This window comes from Mustela nivalis (assembly GCF_964662115.1).
Source record: "Mustela nivalis genome assembly, chromosome: 8".
In the NCBI taxonomy this organism is placed as follows: domain Eukaryota; kingdom Metazoa; phylum Chordata; class Mammalia; order Carnivora; family Mustelidae; genus Mustela; species Mustela nivalis.
Window position 1 is genome coordinate 7,659,579 of NC_139027.1, and position 16,780 is coordinate 7,676,358.

Here is a 16,780-nt window from a genome sequence, read left to right on the forward strand (position 1 = left end):
ATCATGGAAACAGGCTCAGGGTCTCAGGGTTGGGTGGGGGCAGGGAAGATTAGTGCCAAGCTGGCCTTGACCTAGGGCCTCCTTTTTTGTACCCCACTCAGTGAGAAGATGCCCCCTGGTCAGAAGATGACCCTGACCGGAATAGGTCCTTTCCTAATGGCGGGCCCATTGGCTTCAGCACCGAGGGCCATAGCTGGTGCCACCCTTCTGTAGGGGCCATTTGATGGACTCAGTTCAAGTGAACGTAAATCCAGATGCATTTTATTTTATTATTTTTTAAAGATTTTATTTATTTATTTGACAGAAATCACACGTAGGCAGAGAGGTAGGCAGAGAGAGAGGAGGAAGCAGGCTCCCTGCTGAGCAGAGAGCCCGATGTGGGGCTTGATCCCAGGACCCTGGGATCATGACCTGAGCCGAAAGCAGAGGCTTTAACCCACTGAGCCACCCAGATGCCCTAGATACATTTTAGATGCTGTCAGGCTCTGAGTCTGGCAAGATTTCTGATTTACCAGGGCCGTCACCTCCGTAGACTGGCCTGGGGACTGTGCATTTAGACACTGCCGCTGACTGGGTGAGGAGGGAAGGGAGATACCAGGTCAGATCGCCGAGAAAGGCTTTGATTTTGCACGGATGCAGGCGTGTAGGGCTAGGCAGGACCTCAGAGATCACCTGTAGGCAGGGCATATGATTTAAGGTCCCTGCTTAGGCTGGGAGGGATTTGAATACCCTGAATTCTAAGAAAGGCTAGCTTGTGCATATTCACTGGGCAGGGGGTGGGTTCTCAGAGTAGCCTCCTGCCACCCAAAAGCCCGAGAGTTTTCTATTCTGCTGGGTTCCCAGGAGAGAAGGCTGAGGCCATGGTCCACAGGGAAGAGCTGAGCTGCGCTTTTCTCCTGGGCCCCTTGCCCAAAATGCCTCCCCTTCCTGGTCCCAAACCTTTAAATTTAATATAGAATGTACCGTTTTATATCCTCTGAGGATCCTTTCAGGCCGGTAGGAATTTAGGGGGAAAGAATTTGAGACAAGTACACCGTCAGATGAGGCAGAAGGAGCACTTGCGGGTGAGAATTCCTGCTCTGGAGGACTGGGTGGATTGTGTGTCCCCCAAGCAATCCTCCATAAATACTGGTCCCCCGGCTAAGTTTTTAATAAGCAGTGAGTATCCGGGGAGTCCCTGGCAGGTGCTTGCAGTGCGGTCATTTTTTTTTTTTTTTCTTAAATTTTTCTCATCATGGGCAGAGCCAGAAGCTTTGATCACTTGCACACTTTGGGGCAGGGCTTGTTAGAAATATAATGTGGGCGGGGCTAGTTAGAGAAATGTAATGTGGGCGGGGCTAGTTAGAAGTGTATTCAACCGCTTGATCCTTGTAAAATTACCAAGCAGGATTCATCTTCCCACTGACTGCGTCTTCTCCCCCCTTTCCTCCCCCAGTGGCACTGTTCATAATCTCTATGCCCAAAGTGACCCGGCCGTGGGATTGGTGGACAGACTGCTCAATTGCAGGGAGGTGAAGGAGGCTCCCAACATCGTGACGCTCCACGTGACGTCCTTCCCCTACGCGCTGCAGACACAACATACCCTCATCAGCCCTTACAACGAGATCCACTGGCCTGCCTCCTATAGCAACGTGAGTGCCTCTGGGCTCCCTTGCCTGGTGTCCCGATGGCCCTTGAGTCAGGAGAAATTCTGCTCGGTACAAGTCTTGATTAACTGGTGTAGTTGGGGGTCACATGGGTCCCCAGTTTCTTGGATCTTTGATTTGACCCAGAATTAGATTTAAACTCTTCCTTGCCAAAGGACATTAGTTGGCTTCCCCATCTGAGGACATGTAATGTTTAGTCTAGAAGCCTTGGAAAGGTTCCTGCTTTTCCTATGCCCACATCCTTAAGCAGCAGGCCTTAAAATCTCCTTCCGAATGGAACCCACATCCGTAAAACCTGGTGAGGTTGTGCTTTATTCCCTGCCTTTTCTCACCAAAACAGAATGCTCCAACTGATCGTCTGAGAATTCTGAGAATAATTGGAGAGTTCTGGGTGGTTGGATTCTAGTTAATGGTTCAAGTAACAAGCAAACCTCAAATTCTAGACTTCTTTGGGGCATCCTGGAGTCATCTGAGGAACTTATAAAGATACTGATGCTTGGTGTCAGTCCGTTAGTGTTGGAGTCAGTGGTAGGGATACCGAGTGTTTCTGTGGCACTTTGGTGAGCTAGGGAAGCACTGTCCTGCGCGGCTTATTGTATGACCTCCTATTAGATGCAGGGGCTAGGATGGTTGCTCATTTATAGAAGGAGAAAATGAGGCAAAAGGAGGTTTGAGCTACTTGCCTAAAGGGCCGTGCAGTCGGAGAGCGGTGAGCCTGGCTGGGACCCCGTCCTGCTGGCTGTGGCCCTCACAGAACCTTGGTGCGTGAGGGCAAGTTCATGGCTTTGCAATTTTATTAACCTCTCCAACTCTGACATTTGAGCAGCTCCGGTGTTAGTCTGGGAGGAATGTTATGTCCATGGGGGTGAAATTGATTAGATAAATGCATTTCTTTCTGCAGGTTTTAGTAGCAGGCCAAACACAGGATAACTATTGGCCTGTTCCTAGAACTAGCTTAAGATTGTCGGAAAGAAGCCATTTCACCCAAGAACGTTGTGAGTTTAAAAAACAAGGCCAATGTTGTTCCTGGCAAAGACACCAGGTCAGACGAAGGGAAAAGTCTTGACTGACATGGATGCGGCCTCTTTTAATCAGAGAGTGCTCTGTGCTCTGAGTCTGCAGAGGCTAGTCGTCTGCGGGACTGCAGACTCAGTGCAATTCATTTTTATTTTTTAAAAAAGATTTTTTATTTATTAGAGAGAGCATGCATGTGCGTGCACATGCCACGAGCTGGGGAGGGGCCGAGGAAAAGGGAGACAGAGTCTTAAGGGCTCCAAGATGACCGTGGAGCCCGATGCGGACTCGATCTCATAACCCTGAGACGGTGACTGAGCCAAGGTCCAGAGTCGGACGTTTCACTGGCTGAGCCATCGAGGCAGCGCCCGTCAGCACAATGTAGATCAAGATGCCTGTGCCAGCCATCTGGGTGGCCAGCGTGTGACTCTCTCCGTCCCCGCCAATGCCGTGTTCGTGTGACTGATGCTCTTCTCTGTTTCAGGGGGTCGACTTATACCCTGAGAATAAGAAGTACTTCGGGCTGTCAGAGTTCATTGAGTCCACGCTCTCGGGACACAGCCTCCCTTTGCTCAGATATGACAGCTCCTTCGAGGCCATGGTCACGGCATTAGGAAAAAGGTACACGGCTCAGCTGGGAGTTTCCAAAACACTCAGGAGTCACGCGTGTGCTGAAGAGTGTGCAGCCCAAGGATTCCAGAAGGGGCCACCGCCCTCCTTTCCTGGGTGACACCGTCCCTCTGCTAAAGGGACCTGGTTTATTTCTTGCCCTGCCTGTGGGGCTACTGATACCTGTCGTGCTGTTGTTCTAGAATATTTTAGAGATGAGAATGGGCAGCAGCATGTTGGAATGTGGCATGTTGGAGGGCTGTGTTTGCGATGCAGGCAAGTAGAGAAAGTGGGAGGAGGTAAGACACGAAGGATTTGAAGGCCATGAGAGTGACAGGCCTAGTTGACTTCGTGTTTCGTGTCCCGTGTGTATCACCTGTCGAGAGTGTATTTTATGCTGTTTGCTGTTCTAAGGGCCTCACCATCTCTCCTGGCCAGTTGCTGCTATTATCTCCATTTTGCAAGTAAACTGAGGCTCTGAGAGACCCCAGCGACTTCCCTGGGCCGCACATCTGGCCACTGATAGAACCAGCTGTGAAGCCACAGTCAGCCCCACTCTACAGCTTGGGTTCTGACCCGGGCCGCGGCGGACCGCGGAGGCAGGTGTCAATGCTGCCATTTCTCAGATGAGGAAACCGAGGCCTGGGAGGATAAGTGATGTCCATAAAGCCAGGCCAGGGTTTACAGACTGGCTACTGCAAAGCAGAATGAGCAGCTCTGCCCCGGACTGTCCGTGTCGAGCCGGGTCTGCCACCTTCCCTCGTGGAGCCCCACTCTTGTGCCAACAAAGGGATTGCGTTACACGTGGGCTCCTCACGCTGTGCTCCAAGCTATACTGCTTGGGCAGGATGCAAATAGCTCTTAGGCCTAAAGGGGTGCCTTGGTCAAGAAACCTGACATTCAAGGTCTTCCTTTCCACTAGAGTTCTCCGAGCCTTCCCTTGCCACGCGTGCTCTCAGTCCCGTGGAGGCTAGAATGTGCGGCATCTCCGGTGTGTGTCATGGAATCCGTGTTCCCCAGTATGTCCTTGGAGAAGCTAAGTCCCTTTGGGTGTGGGATGCTGAGGGATGTCATCTGCTCTCCCCCCCACACGTGGGCCGCTGAGGGCTCGAACACCTGTTGAAGGAAGGAGTCCTGCCTCTCTCTCCTCACACGGCTCCTTCCGTCGGGTGCTCAGTGAACTGTCACTTCGGGTCCAGTGCTCTGTGTTTATTGCCGAAAATATCCTCACAGTGGAATAGGTCCTGTTATCCCTGTGTGGCAGAGGAGGGAACGGACTTAAGTTGGGTCACCTGCCCTAGATCACATGGGTTTGTAGTGAGGCTAGACCTGATCCTTGTCACTTGACTCCAAAATAGTAGAACCTAAGCCATATGGGGCGAGGGCTCATGGCTAGAAGGCCAGACTGACCGCAGACCATATGTTCTGGCTTAAACATGAGTTTTAACCGTTGGCAAATCACAGAACCTCTCTGAACTTCCGTAACGTCATCTGTGAACAACTCTACTTTTCTAGTGGCTTCTTATGAGAGTTGGATGAAGCAAGAACATGGGCCGACTCAGGAACAGCTGTGTGCTGAGAGCTGCAGCTCCAGAGTCACACTTCCAGGGTTCGAGGCCTGGGTCTGCCACTTACTAGCCCTGAGACTTTAGGGATGCCTCTCCGTCCTCTGTGGGGAGAAGAATGCCTACCAGATGGGGATGTTCTGAGGACTAAATGAATTAATACATACAGAACATTAGAGCATGACTGGGGCACATTACATGCTCTTGGTAGCTGCAGCCAACACTGTCATGGCTTTGTCCCCACCGTCACCACTGTTACCATCATGGTCACCACCATCACCACCATTGTCAACACCACCATCAACACCGCTGTTACTGTCACATCCCATGATCACGATCACTACCACTGTGACAACCACTGTCATCATCATCACCGTCACTGCTGTCACCATTGTTATTACTGAGAACATCATCCTCACTGTCACCACCATCAGTACTAGTGTCACTGTCACTGCTGTCACCACCATTATTACCAAGAACATCACCAGCACTGTCACCACCATCACCACTGTCACCGTCACCATCCCATCATCATGTCACTGCTGTTACCACCATTTCCAAGATCATCAGCATCACTGCCACCACCATCAACACCAGTGTCACCGTCACTGTCCCATCATCACCGTCACTGCTGTCACCACCATTATTAATGACATCATCACCATCATTGTCACCATCATCCGCACCCCTATCACCATCACTGTTCCATCATCACTGTCACTGCTGTCACCACCATTATTACTGAGAACATCACCATCACTGTCCCCACCGTCAGCACCAGTGTCACCATCACTGGACCATCATTACCATCATGATGCACCTCACCACTGTGGTCATTGCTGCCATTACCATCAGCACCGTTACTGTAACCACGACCGTCACTGTCATCCTCACCACCATCCTCTTCCTTTCTCTCCTCTCTCCCCCTCTGCTGAACCGGAAGTGTTTCACAGAGATTAAATTTCACTACATGAGAAGAGAATAGAAAACTCTGGAATGTTGAGTTATGGAGAATCATAGGACTGCCTAGGAATCATTTAACCCAACCACCCCACCCCATCTTATAATTGTGGGAATTGAGACCCAGACAGGGGAAGTGATTTTCTCAGGGTCTCACATCCTGTTTGGGGCACCCTGGATTATAGCCAGGTTTGGTGTTCTTTCCACCATGCCCTGCTGCCGTTTCTAGGAATCCACTGTCTGGGTATCTCTTTGAAACAGGCAACTTGGACAGAAGGCACTGAAGGTAAGAACACATTGGTTACTGCCTCTTGCCACCATGTGCACGGCCAGCCTGTTGATATGCCCTGTGCTGCACACAGACCCCAGCCTGTGGCTGGGAAGTCCGCTTGCAAGACCACACACTCATTGGTCCTTAAGAGATTTAGACATTTAATGACTCCTGTTTTCATTCCAGTATGTTTTCTGTGGCGCTTCCTTCCTATGGGGCCAACCACAAAGGCTTAGGGGCAGGCATGTCCTACATGTACCTACTGTTTGGAGCTGGGCTAGTTCCTGCCTCCCACATGGTAGTTCTTTTTTTCTTTTCTTTTCTTTTTTTTTTTTTTTTTTTAAATAATAGCTTTCATGAGGACTGACTGGCCTACAGTAAACTGCAGATATTTGAAATGTTTGATTTCGTGAGTTTTGACATATGTAAACCCTGGCAAACCCTTTACCACAATTAAGCTAACAAACAAGAGATTCCTTCTCCCCATTGCTAATTATTCCTTCCTTTCCCTTTCTCACTGTAGACTATGCATTTTCTAGTGTTTTATATGAATGAAATTACACAGTATTTGTCAAAACTTCATTCGTTTCTCCAGTTTACTGATAATGTTGCACATCTTTTCATGTGTTTGTCACTTGTATGTCATTTTTGGTAAAGTGTCTCCTGATGAATTGACTCTTTTATCATATGAAAGGACCCAAAGGATATAATTCTTTGTTCCAAAATCTACTTTTGCTGATATTATATAGCTGCTCCAGCTTTCCTTTGGTTAATGTCAGCATAGTTTATAGTTTTCCATGTTTTCACTTTTAACCAACTTGTGTCTTTATATTTAAGGTTTTCATGTAGATAGCTTATCGTTGGGTCTTACTTGTTTATTGCATCTGGCAGTCTGTGACTTTCAGTTGAGGTGTTTAGACCATTTACATTAAGTTGAGTTGTTTAGACCATTTACATTTAATTATTGATGCGGTTGTACTTAAATCTACCATCTTACCACTTTGCTCTTTGTTTTATCTGTGGTATGGACTCCCTTTTTCTGTCTCTTGGATGAACTGAGCATTTATGGTTTCATTCCCTCCTCCACTTGCTTATTAGCTGTAATTCTTATGTCCTTTTAGGTGTTGCATTAGACTTTACAGTGTATATTTTTAAGCTACTTTCTCCTTTCAGGTAATATTATACCACTTCATTGATAAGAACCTTACAGCAGTGTATCTATATCTCACCTGCTAGGCTTTGTACATCTGTGTTCAGACATTTTACTAATATATGTTATAAACTTCACAATAAATTACTTTTGCTTTAGATAGCCAATTATCTTTTAGAGATATTTAAATAATAACTTTTTAAAAACATTTTTTGTATTTATGCACGTAGTTACTATTTGCAGTGCTTTTCATTTCTTTGTGTGGATTTATCTGGTTCTGTTATCCTTTCTCAAGGACTTTTTTTTTTTTAATTTTTTTTTTAAGATTTTATTTATTTATTTGACAGAGAGAGATCACAAGTAGGCAGAGAGGCAGGCAGAGAGAGAGAGGAGGAAGCAGGCTCCCTGCTGAGCAGAGAGCCCGATGCGGGACTCGATCCCAGGACCCTGAGATCATGACCTGAGCCGAAGGCAGCGCCTTAACCCACTGAGCCACCCAGGCGCCCTCAAGGACTTTTTAATCAACATTTTTAAGGAAGGTCTGCTGGTGATGCAGTCTTTATGCTTTTGTGTGTCTTTATTTTTACTAATTTTTAAAAGATATTTCCCTAGGTATAAAATTTAGGTAGTTTTCTTTTTCAGTGCATTGAAGATGTTGCCCTACAATCTTCCGACTTGCATTGTTTCAAACAAAATCTGTTGCCATCACCTTTGTTTCTCTCTATAATGTGCCCTCCCCTCCCAGGTCCTTCCATCCAGTGACCAAGCCACTTTAAAATTTTTAAAAATTTGTTACTGGTTTTAAGTAATTTAAGATATGCTTTGTTAATAATTTTCGTCATGTTTCTTGTACTTAAGTTAATTGAATTTTCATTATGTTTGAGAAAAAAATCAGTTATTATTTCTTCAAATATATTTTTCTACATTCCCCTTCTGTCTTTTAGAGTAATCCAATAACATACATTAAGCTGCTTGAATTTGCTCCGTAACTGTCTGGTGCTGTAGTCATTGTTTATTGTTTCCCCTTGTTTCATCTTAAATAGTTTCTATTACTGTGTTTTTACATTTGTTAATCTTTTTTCCTGCTGTCAGTCACATCTCGATTGTTTCTTTATGTATATGTGTGTGTGTGTGTATTTTTTTTTTTTTAATAAAGGCAAAGGAGTCTTGTATAACAAGACACCTAAGAGAGAAGGTGTCCTCTAAGAAAAGAAGAAAAAAATTTTAGGTAGCACATGCATGAATGTACATACACGTTGATGGATGGATGTTAAACAGTTACTTGTGTTGTTTATTAATCAGAACTCTTCTTTGCAAGTGACAGAAACTCAACTTGAACTACCTTAAGAAAAGGAGAGACATGTATTGAGTCATGAAATAAAAGGAGAGGTTGAATAAATGAACCACTGAATGTCAGAGATGCAGCTGGTTTCAGAAGGAACTTACATTAGGTATTAAACACTGTAGAGACTGTGTTGTCTTGTTTTTGGTATCTCTCTTTGTGTTGTCTGTATTGTATCTCAGTGCACAGTGGCTTCTTCCATGAAAACATCACCTCTCATTGCTGCTGAATTACACAGTCTTCAGCTTCTAGAGGGTGGCTGATTTTTTTAAACAGTTTGAAAAATTCCGAGAAAAGACTGATGACCTATCCTGGGTTAGGTACCCATCCCTGAATGCATTATCACTGGCTGGGCAGGGCAAGTCCACATACCAAGATGGCAGCTCCCATGAGAATTCAGGATCCAGCTTCATCTTCTTTATGAGGGTTTTTAGTTTTGATCTCTCGAATTGGAGTCTTTTTTTTTTTCTTTTAATCTCTAACAATCTCAATCTTTTGTTTTTTAAATGGATAGAATTTAATTACAATAATTGATTTAATGTTCTTATCTACTAATTCTATCATGTGTGTCATTTCTGAGTCAGTTTCTATTGATTGATTTTTCTGCCTCCTTATTGTGGGTTGTAATTATCATCTTTAAATATCTGGTAATTTTTGAGAGGATTCCAGACATTGTAAATCTCACCTTGTTGGGGCTGGATATATTTGTATTCCTATAAATGTTCTTCAGCTATGTTCAGGGATGTAGTTAAGTTACTTGGAGATGGTTTAATCCTTTTAGGTCTGACTTTAAGCTTTGAGCTTTGTTAGACAGGACCAGTTTAGTCCAGGGCTGTCCCTACTAAGGCAAAACCCTCTAAGTAGTCTATAATGTTCCATGAATTCTGAGGTCTTCCATGCTGTTAGTGGGAACAGGAACTATTCTAAAACCTGTGTGAACTTGAGGCATTGTTCCCTTTAATTCTCTTTCTTGGCCTTGAGTAGTTTCCTCATCTAATACACTGATCACTCCTCAGCTGATGACTTGGGGGACCCTCTGTAGTTCTCCTGAGTTCTCTATTTGTGCGGCTTACTCCTTTCTGGTTCTTCCCCTGTGAACTCTTGATACCTTGATTTCCCTGGACTCCAATGCTGTTCTTCAAGTCAGGGAGAACAATGATGCTTTGCCATTCCAGAAACTTCTTCCAGGAAGAAGCTGGGAGCTCACCCAATTTGGTTCCCATTTCTGAGGATCACTGTCTTTCACTTCCTGGTGCCCAATGTCTTGAAACACTCTTGTTTCATATATTTGTCCAGTTTTTTGGTCATTTCAGATGGATAAATATGGTTCCTGTTCTGACTCTGCTTGTCCTTTGAACAGAGTTGAATGCAGGTGCTTCCCACCACATCAGAGTTGGGGAAGAAGAATGCTTCCTCCCAAATGACTCCTGCCCTTCTTCATTCCCCTTCATCCCACCTTGCTCAGGGTGACATGGGGCCACCACAGCTGGGACAGTGCTGTAGGACAGGGGAGACCACAGCAGGTGCGTTTTCCACCCTGCTCTCTGCTTTGCTTCTTAAGCACTGTTTGGCCAGTGTACCAGGGGTAGGGCAAGGCAGTCCTTGGAGGGCTGACTCCCCTCTGTTCCAGAGTCTGCAGATCAGTCGTGCCTTCCTGAGAGAGCAGGCACGTGGTAGTGTTCAGTTTGCCAAGCCAGCTCTCCAATGTCTAGAACTCCCGGCGTAGTTGAAATGCTAAGGACAAAGAATGAAGACAAGGAGAATAGTAGATGAGGGAAGACCTCAGAAACTCTGTGGAAGGTGACTGATTGTTCTGGTAGAGCTCTCAGGGTGGCATGGCCTTGCTAAGGGTCCGATCTTTGTAGGTCCAGAAACTTCTCTATCTTTGCTCCAAAAAGCCCCTGTGTCAGGAGATGCTTTCCAGTGAAATAAACCCACAAGAACATCATTGATTGGTAAAGCAGATGTCGACTTGTTCCTACTGAGAAACACGGTGGCCTACAGGTGTGGGGTTTTCTGCTGGGGCTCTGGGTCTGTTTCTGATGTGCGGGTCACAAGACCGTTAACAGGGCATGTGGTCATGGTGGGGTTGCCACCTTTGTGTGTAAACACAGATGGTAACAGTTTCTGAAGCCCAAACTGGGATCGGTTTGACTGAATGTGTTCTGATTTGTAATTCATGTCAAATCACATTTAGGTACCTTTTTGGTTACTCATTGGCCTTGAAATGAAGGCCGAGGTGTGCCTTCAGGATGGCCGCCCTCAATCTGGGGAAGGTGACAGCCGCGCTTATGTGCTGAGCCTGGTGGTTCTATTTTTAGGGGGAATGGGGGCAGATTGCAAATTAAGCTGATGAGAGACGGAACAATCATTTGTTTCCTTCATGCCTCTTTGCTCATTGCACAGTATTTATTGAGCCGCTCCTGTGCACCAGGGCTGGAAAGTGCCGAGAAATAGCGGACCCGTGCCCTTGTTTCCTAGCTGGAAGTGCCCGAGCAATTTTCGATTCGACCTCTAAGGAAGCCTTCCCTTTCAGGTTGGAATCGACCAGCTTTGGAAGGAAACACAAGCTGCGTGCAACCTGGGAGCCGCCGTGCCTGCATCGGTGGCTGTGCTGGGTTCCCTGCTGGCTGGGCACCAGCCCCGCTACTCCTCCCGGAGCGCTCCGGGCGTCCCCGAGGTGGCCGGCAGCCCGGTCACGGCCCCGTCTCTCCGTTTGTTGCAGGTTCCCCCGCCTGCACAGCGCGGTGATCAGGACCTTTGTTCTCGTGCAGCACTACGCGGCCGCGATGATGGCCGTGAGCGGCCTCTCGCAGATGAAGGACTACACGTCAGTGGAGACGCTGGAGATCACTCAGAACCTCATCAACGCCCCCAGACAGTGCCCCTGCGGCCACGGGCTCATGGTCCTGCTGCGGGTGCCCTGCTTGCCGCTGGCGGCCGTGGCCTACGAGCGACTGGCCCATGTGCGGGCGCGCCTGGCCCTAGAGGAGCACTTCGAGATCATCCTGGGCAGCCCCAGCTCTGGCATCACCGTCGGGAAGCACTTCGTGAAGCAGCTCAAGGTGGGTGCTGCGGGGAGGGGCGGGACGGGTGACAGAATGGCAGCAGACACCTCAGCTAGCCTGTCTGTCATGCCCCCTCCATGGCGGGCCACCCCTCTGGCTGCCTCTCTTGTCCTGTCCCTGCCTACTGGACCGAATTACTTATAAATGTTGCCCCCCAATGCTTTGTCTTGCTCTTTTTTTTTTTTTTTAAGATTTTACTCATTTGAGAAAAAGGGGGAGAAAGAGTCAGTGAGCCAGAGTTGGGGGAGGGACAGAGGGAGAAGCAGACCCCCCGCTGAGTGGGGAACCTGACACAGGACTCGATCCCAGGACCCTGAGATCATGACCTGAGCCGAAGGCAGCGGCTTAACCGACTGAGCCACCCAGGCGCCCCCGTCTTGCTCTTTCAGACTTCCGGGCTGCCGTGTGCCTTTCCTTCTTCCTGCGAGTGCTTTTCTCCTCCTCCTTGGTTTAGCGAACGGTTTAGCCTGTAAACTCAGCTGCTGCCTTTTCCTCTCTCGGGAAGCTGCCCCTCCCTGCCCGTTGGTTCTCCTCTGCATGGAGGCAGGGGCTGGCGTGGTGCTGCCTGTCCTCTGGCTCTTTCCCCAGGCGGTGGAGGGCAGGGACCACCCGCACAGCTCAGCGCCCCCAGACTAGCGCAGTGCCCGGCCCCGAGCTCCTCACTGAGCCCGCAGAGAGGGAGGGAAAATGCGGGAGAGTCACACAGATTCCCGAGGGAAGAGTCGAGCAGCAGCTGCGAGGGAGAGGCCCGGTTAAGGAAGCTCCGTGCAAGCGGTAGACACAACTGCGAACGCACAACTTGGTCCCGGGGACGCGGCCGCAGATGGCCCGTCACAGCCGACACGGGCCATCCCGTGCGGCTGGGAGTACGGCCGGGAAGCCGACGACACGCTTTCTTGTCCTGCGAAGAACCGTCCTTTTCACGAAACGCTTGCGGTCAGGAGGACGCCGTAGAGCGGTCAGAGCTGGGCCAGTCCGGACGGGAGGAGGCTCGCCCGCCTCACTGCTTTCCCTTCCCGCAGACGTGGCAGAAGATCGAGGCCGCGGAGTGGCGGCCTCAGACTTACCTGGAGCTGGAGGGCCTGCCGTGCATCCTCATCTTCAGCGGGACGGACCCGCACGGGGAGTCCTTACCGAGGTGAGCCGAGGGGCTGTGGCTGCCCGTGCCTGCGGCTCTGGGGGGCGGTCAGGCCGGCCTGCCGGTGCCCGACCAGGTGGAGTCTTCACGTTCACGGTCACCACGGAGTTGTGTGTTTATCTGACAGTTTTCTGCCTGTGGCGGTGGAACGTGTCTGAGGTCTGGGCACCATTCCCTCATTTGCAGACAGGTCCCTTTTGGGCTCCCTGGGCGGGAGGGTGGCTGTTGCTGGGCCCGTGGGTGAAGGCCTTCCAGCTGGGGTAGGGTCGATGCCTCTCTTGGTATCGCCCCCCGAGGATCACCGTGTGCATTGGGGAAGGCTCTTCTGTTTAGGAAAGAATCTGATCATCTTGGGGGTCAAAGCTTCATTTCTCCCGGGGTGTCGCTGCTGGGATAGTGGGGCCCTCCCGGTGGAAGAGGCGTTCTGGGAAAAGGGGAGGTGGCGGATGCCCCTCAGGAGGGGCTGGTTTCCATACACAGAGCTGACTGTCTCAAAGGCTGTCTTCCGTTGGAGACCACAGCCACACGGGTCAGCTGTGAACCCACTCAGTGTCTCCCGGGGTCTCTGGGCCGTCACACGGACAAGTAGACACTCAGGACAGAAGGTCACTGAGTCTCCAGTAAGGCAGTTGCTTGAATGAGTGGCAACAGTTTGGCTCCTAAAGGTTTACTTAATACCGTGGCGAGGGGAGGCAGCCACACACTCTTCCCTGTAGAACAAAACAGTACGAGGGGACGCTTCCTGAGCTCCTGTCTCGTGCCGGCACTGTACCAGATTCTTCTCATTGTGCTGTAGTTCATTTTACCCTCACTACTCTAGCCCTGGGGGGAGGTCATATTTCACTGTCCCCTTTGAGCAGTGAGGGAATGGGACTTAGAGATTAAGTGTGGGGGGAAAACCACGGACTCCAGGCTGCCCACCTCCAAAGCTGGGGTTCCTTCCCCTGGGCCACCCCCACATACACGAGGGCTACTGCACACCGCGTCCTCGCAGGCCAGGTAAAGGGGGCTCTAAAACATTTAACCTTGGTTGTTGCATTTCACACGGATTATTTCTTCCATCCCTCAACTCCCTAAGAACTAAGACAATGCCTTAAGCCATCTTAAATTTGAGCAAGCACTTACTGAGCACCTTCTCTGTATCAGGCCCAGTGTCGACTTTCCATAGAGAATTTAGTCTTTGCAAGGATAGCATCACTGTCCCGTTTTGTAGATGAACAAATGAAAGGCCATTTGCCTGAGGTTGTAGAGCGTGACTGGAACCGCATTTCCTCTCTCCAGGTGTGTTGGGGTTTCCACCCCACAGCCCGAGCCCGAGTTGGCCTGACCTCCGTGCCCACTCCTCTGCCTCTCTCATTGCTTGTTGGGGTCTTCCCAGACAGACTCCTTTCTCATATGGCAGTGACTTGATTGTCAATCTGTCCCTAGCATCTAGCACCGTCCTGGCACATTTTAAATGCTGATTGACTCATTAAATGTCCACCGACTGCATACAGTCCTCAAACAGTGCACTTAGATGGCTGTTAATTAATTCTTATCTTTGAGATGAGAATCTGAGCCTGTAGGAAGTTCCCCTGCTTGAGAAACATTCTGGCCCTAGAAAGTAGCAGAGCTGGGGTTCAGTCCTGCTTTTCTTCTGGCCTGCAGATGCTCTTTCGATGACAGGACGGGGCTGAATCCATGGCAGGTGCCCCCAAGACGGTTACTTTTCAACTGACCTGGTTGCCAAAGGCTCACCATCTGGTGATCTGTTTGCACAAGTCCGAGGCCCTAACGAGCGGCAGGGGCTGGTCCTGATCCCCGTTCCCTCCAGCTCTGGGAGAGGGCCTCACTGTACAAGACACTCAAAAGATACTCTCTGTTTCCTCCAGGTCTCTGAGGTACTGCGACCTGCGTCTGATCAACTCCTCGTGCCTGGTGAGGACGGCGCTAGAGCAGGAGCTGGGCCTGGCTGCGTACTTTGTGAACAACGAGCTTCCCTTGGAGAAGGGGGCCCGGCACGAGCCCTTAGAGAGCGACGCAGAAAAGCTGAGCAGCACGGACAACGAGGATGAGGAGCCCGTGACGGAGGGTGAGGGGTGGTGGGTCTGCCTCGCCTTCACATCTTGGGGGGAGCCTGCCCTTGTGCGGCCCTGGGGCTCGTCTCGTGGGCAGCAGCTCTGATGAGCGCGGTCTGGAGAGGTCTTTGCAGGAGATGGCAGGTCCCTTGTTGCATTCAGATTTTGCTTCCTGCCCCTCTTTCTGGAGGTACAAGAAAATGGAAATCCCAACTGTGTTCTCCCGAGCTCCAGAATTCTTAGAGACTAGGAAGGGAAATCGCGATTTCTCAGGACTCTGTTTCCTGCTCTGTGTGACTTGGCGGTGGCATTCCTGCCCCAGATGAGCTTTCCTTTGTGTGAGTCAGCGGGATGGATCAATTATGGGGATTGATGATAAAAGGCCGGTTTCATTCAAAGACATGAAAATCCAACACTCTATTTTAATAGGGCCCGTGCATCGGAGCAGGGCTTGGATTCAGACTTGTCAATAGCACAGCAAGAGAAAAGACACAGCTGTTTATACAAACATGGGAAGCATTTGTGGGGTGTGATGCGGGGTCTTCCCGCTGACTGTGTGACTTGGAACACCTCCTGCTTCCTTTCCTGGCTTCAGATTGCTCATCTGTAAGACAGGCTAGAAGACCCCCTGGACAGACTCTGCTGGGGCTGTAAGGACCTTGCACAAACATGATTGTGACCCTGACATTAAGATGCCTCAGTCTCCCTGTTGTCCATGGGATGAATGCGCATTCCTGGCATTTTACAGCCTGCCTCTCTAGTCTCTCTGTTCATGCTTCTCACACTGTCCCCTGTGCTGTGGGTCTCACTCAGCTCATCGGGGTTCCCTGGCTGTTCCCTGCTCTTGTTACTCTGGGCCACACAGAGGCTCTCCTGTGACTTTGAGCTCCCTCTCCTCTGTGCTTTACCTGGAAACCCCTGCCAGCCCTTCAGGGCTCAGGTCGGGTCACTCCTTCCAAGAAGTCACCTGCTCCTGTTTTCCCGTTCTGGGCGGGAGCCTGGCTCCGGGGTGTCTCTGTGCTCCTTACATCTGTACCTGTGGGTCCTGAGAAGGAGTCTGCGTCAGCCGGGAGCACCTGAGTGGCCTACGTTCCCCACTTCTGTCTCCTCGGGGCTCTGTCAGAGGCGGGTGCCTGCAAGATGGTAGCTGGGTCAGCAGATGGATGGACGGATGCATGAACAGATGGTTGGACCCATGGATGGATGGATGGATTCATGAATGGATGGTTGGACCCATGGATGGATGGATGGATTCATGAATGGATGGTTGGACCCATGGATGGATGGATGGATTCATGAATGGATGGTTGGACCCATGGATGGATGGATGGATTCATGAATGGATGGTTGGACCCATGGATGGATGGATGGATTCATGAATGGATGGTTGGATGCACGGGTGGATGCTAGGTGTGAACACACTCTGCAAACTCAAGTGCTGGGCGAACACAGATGATGATCACGAGTCATGTTCAGCACGTGTGTCTTGAAACAGGCTCCACCTCGGAGAAGAGGAGCCCCGTGAAGAGGGAGAGGTCCCGCTCCCACGATTCCGCGTCTTCGTCTCTGTCCTCTAAAGCGTCCAGTAAGTCTCCAGGTGGGGCACAGTGCACTTCTGCGTGTTTCTTTTGGACATTAGAGAATGAGAAGAGATCTTTATTTTCCCCTAGAACTGGGAAGAGAAGGGGATCTTTGAAAACCAGAGTTTCTTCGGGAGTGATTGTGTTTCTGGATTCGGGTCTGGGACGTGAGGAGTTTGGGCAGGAACTCCGAGTTCCTGGGAGAAGACCGTGGACTCTGTCCCCCTCAGTGGCCTGTGCTGGGTGGTGTCCCCTTGCTGCTTCCCAGGCAGTTGTTGGTTTAGGGAATGAGTTGCCCCGAGGGAGGAGGAGGGCTGGGGTGAGGTGTTCTTGTCGAGTCTGAAGGCAGAGAGAAGTGCACCCAGATTTCCCTGGGGGAA

The 16,780-nt window shown here is 49.8% G+C and overlaps 1 protein-coding gene across 8 annotated transcripts in view; it reads left to right on the forward strand.

The window, feature by feature from the left end:
* Positions 1-16,780, forward strand: part of GREB1 (growth regulating estrogen receptor binding 1) — a 133,912-nt gene that overhangs the window by 94,070 nt on the left and 23,062 nt on the right. For 6 of the 8 annotated variants that reach the window (XM_082744346.1, XM_082744345.1, XM_082744344.1 and 3 more), the window contains 6 exons: positions 1,436-1,631; positions 3,145-3,281; positions 11,283-11,622; positions 12,648-12,763; positions 14,635-14,834; positions 16,316-16,417. In XM_082744346.1, coding sequence (XP_082600472.1) covers positions 1,436-1,631; positions 3,145-3,281; positions 11,283-11,622; positions 12,648-12,763; positions 14,635-14,834; positions 16,316-16,417 — 1,091 coding nt within the window. Of the gene's footprint in view, positions 1-1,435; positions 1,632-3,144; positions 3,282-11,282; positions 11,623-12,647; positions 12,764-14,634; positions 14,835-16,315; positions 16,418-16,780 lie in introns of those variants that run through there. The other 2 variants (XM_082744343.1, XM_082744349.1) reach the window with 2 other exon arrangements.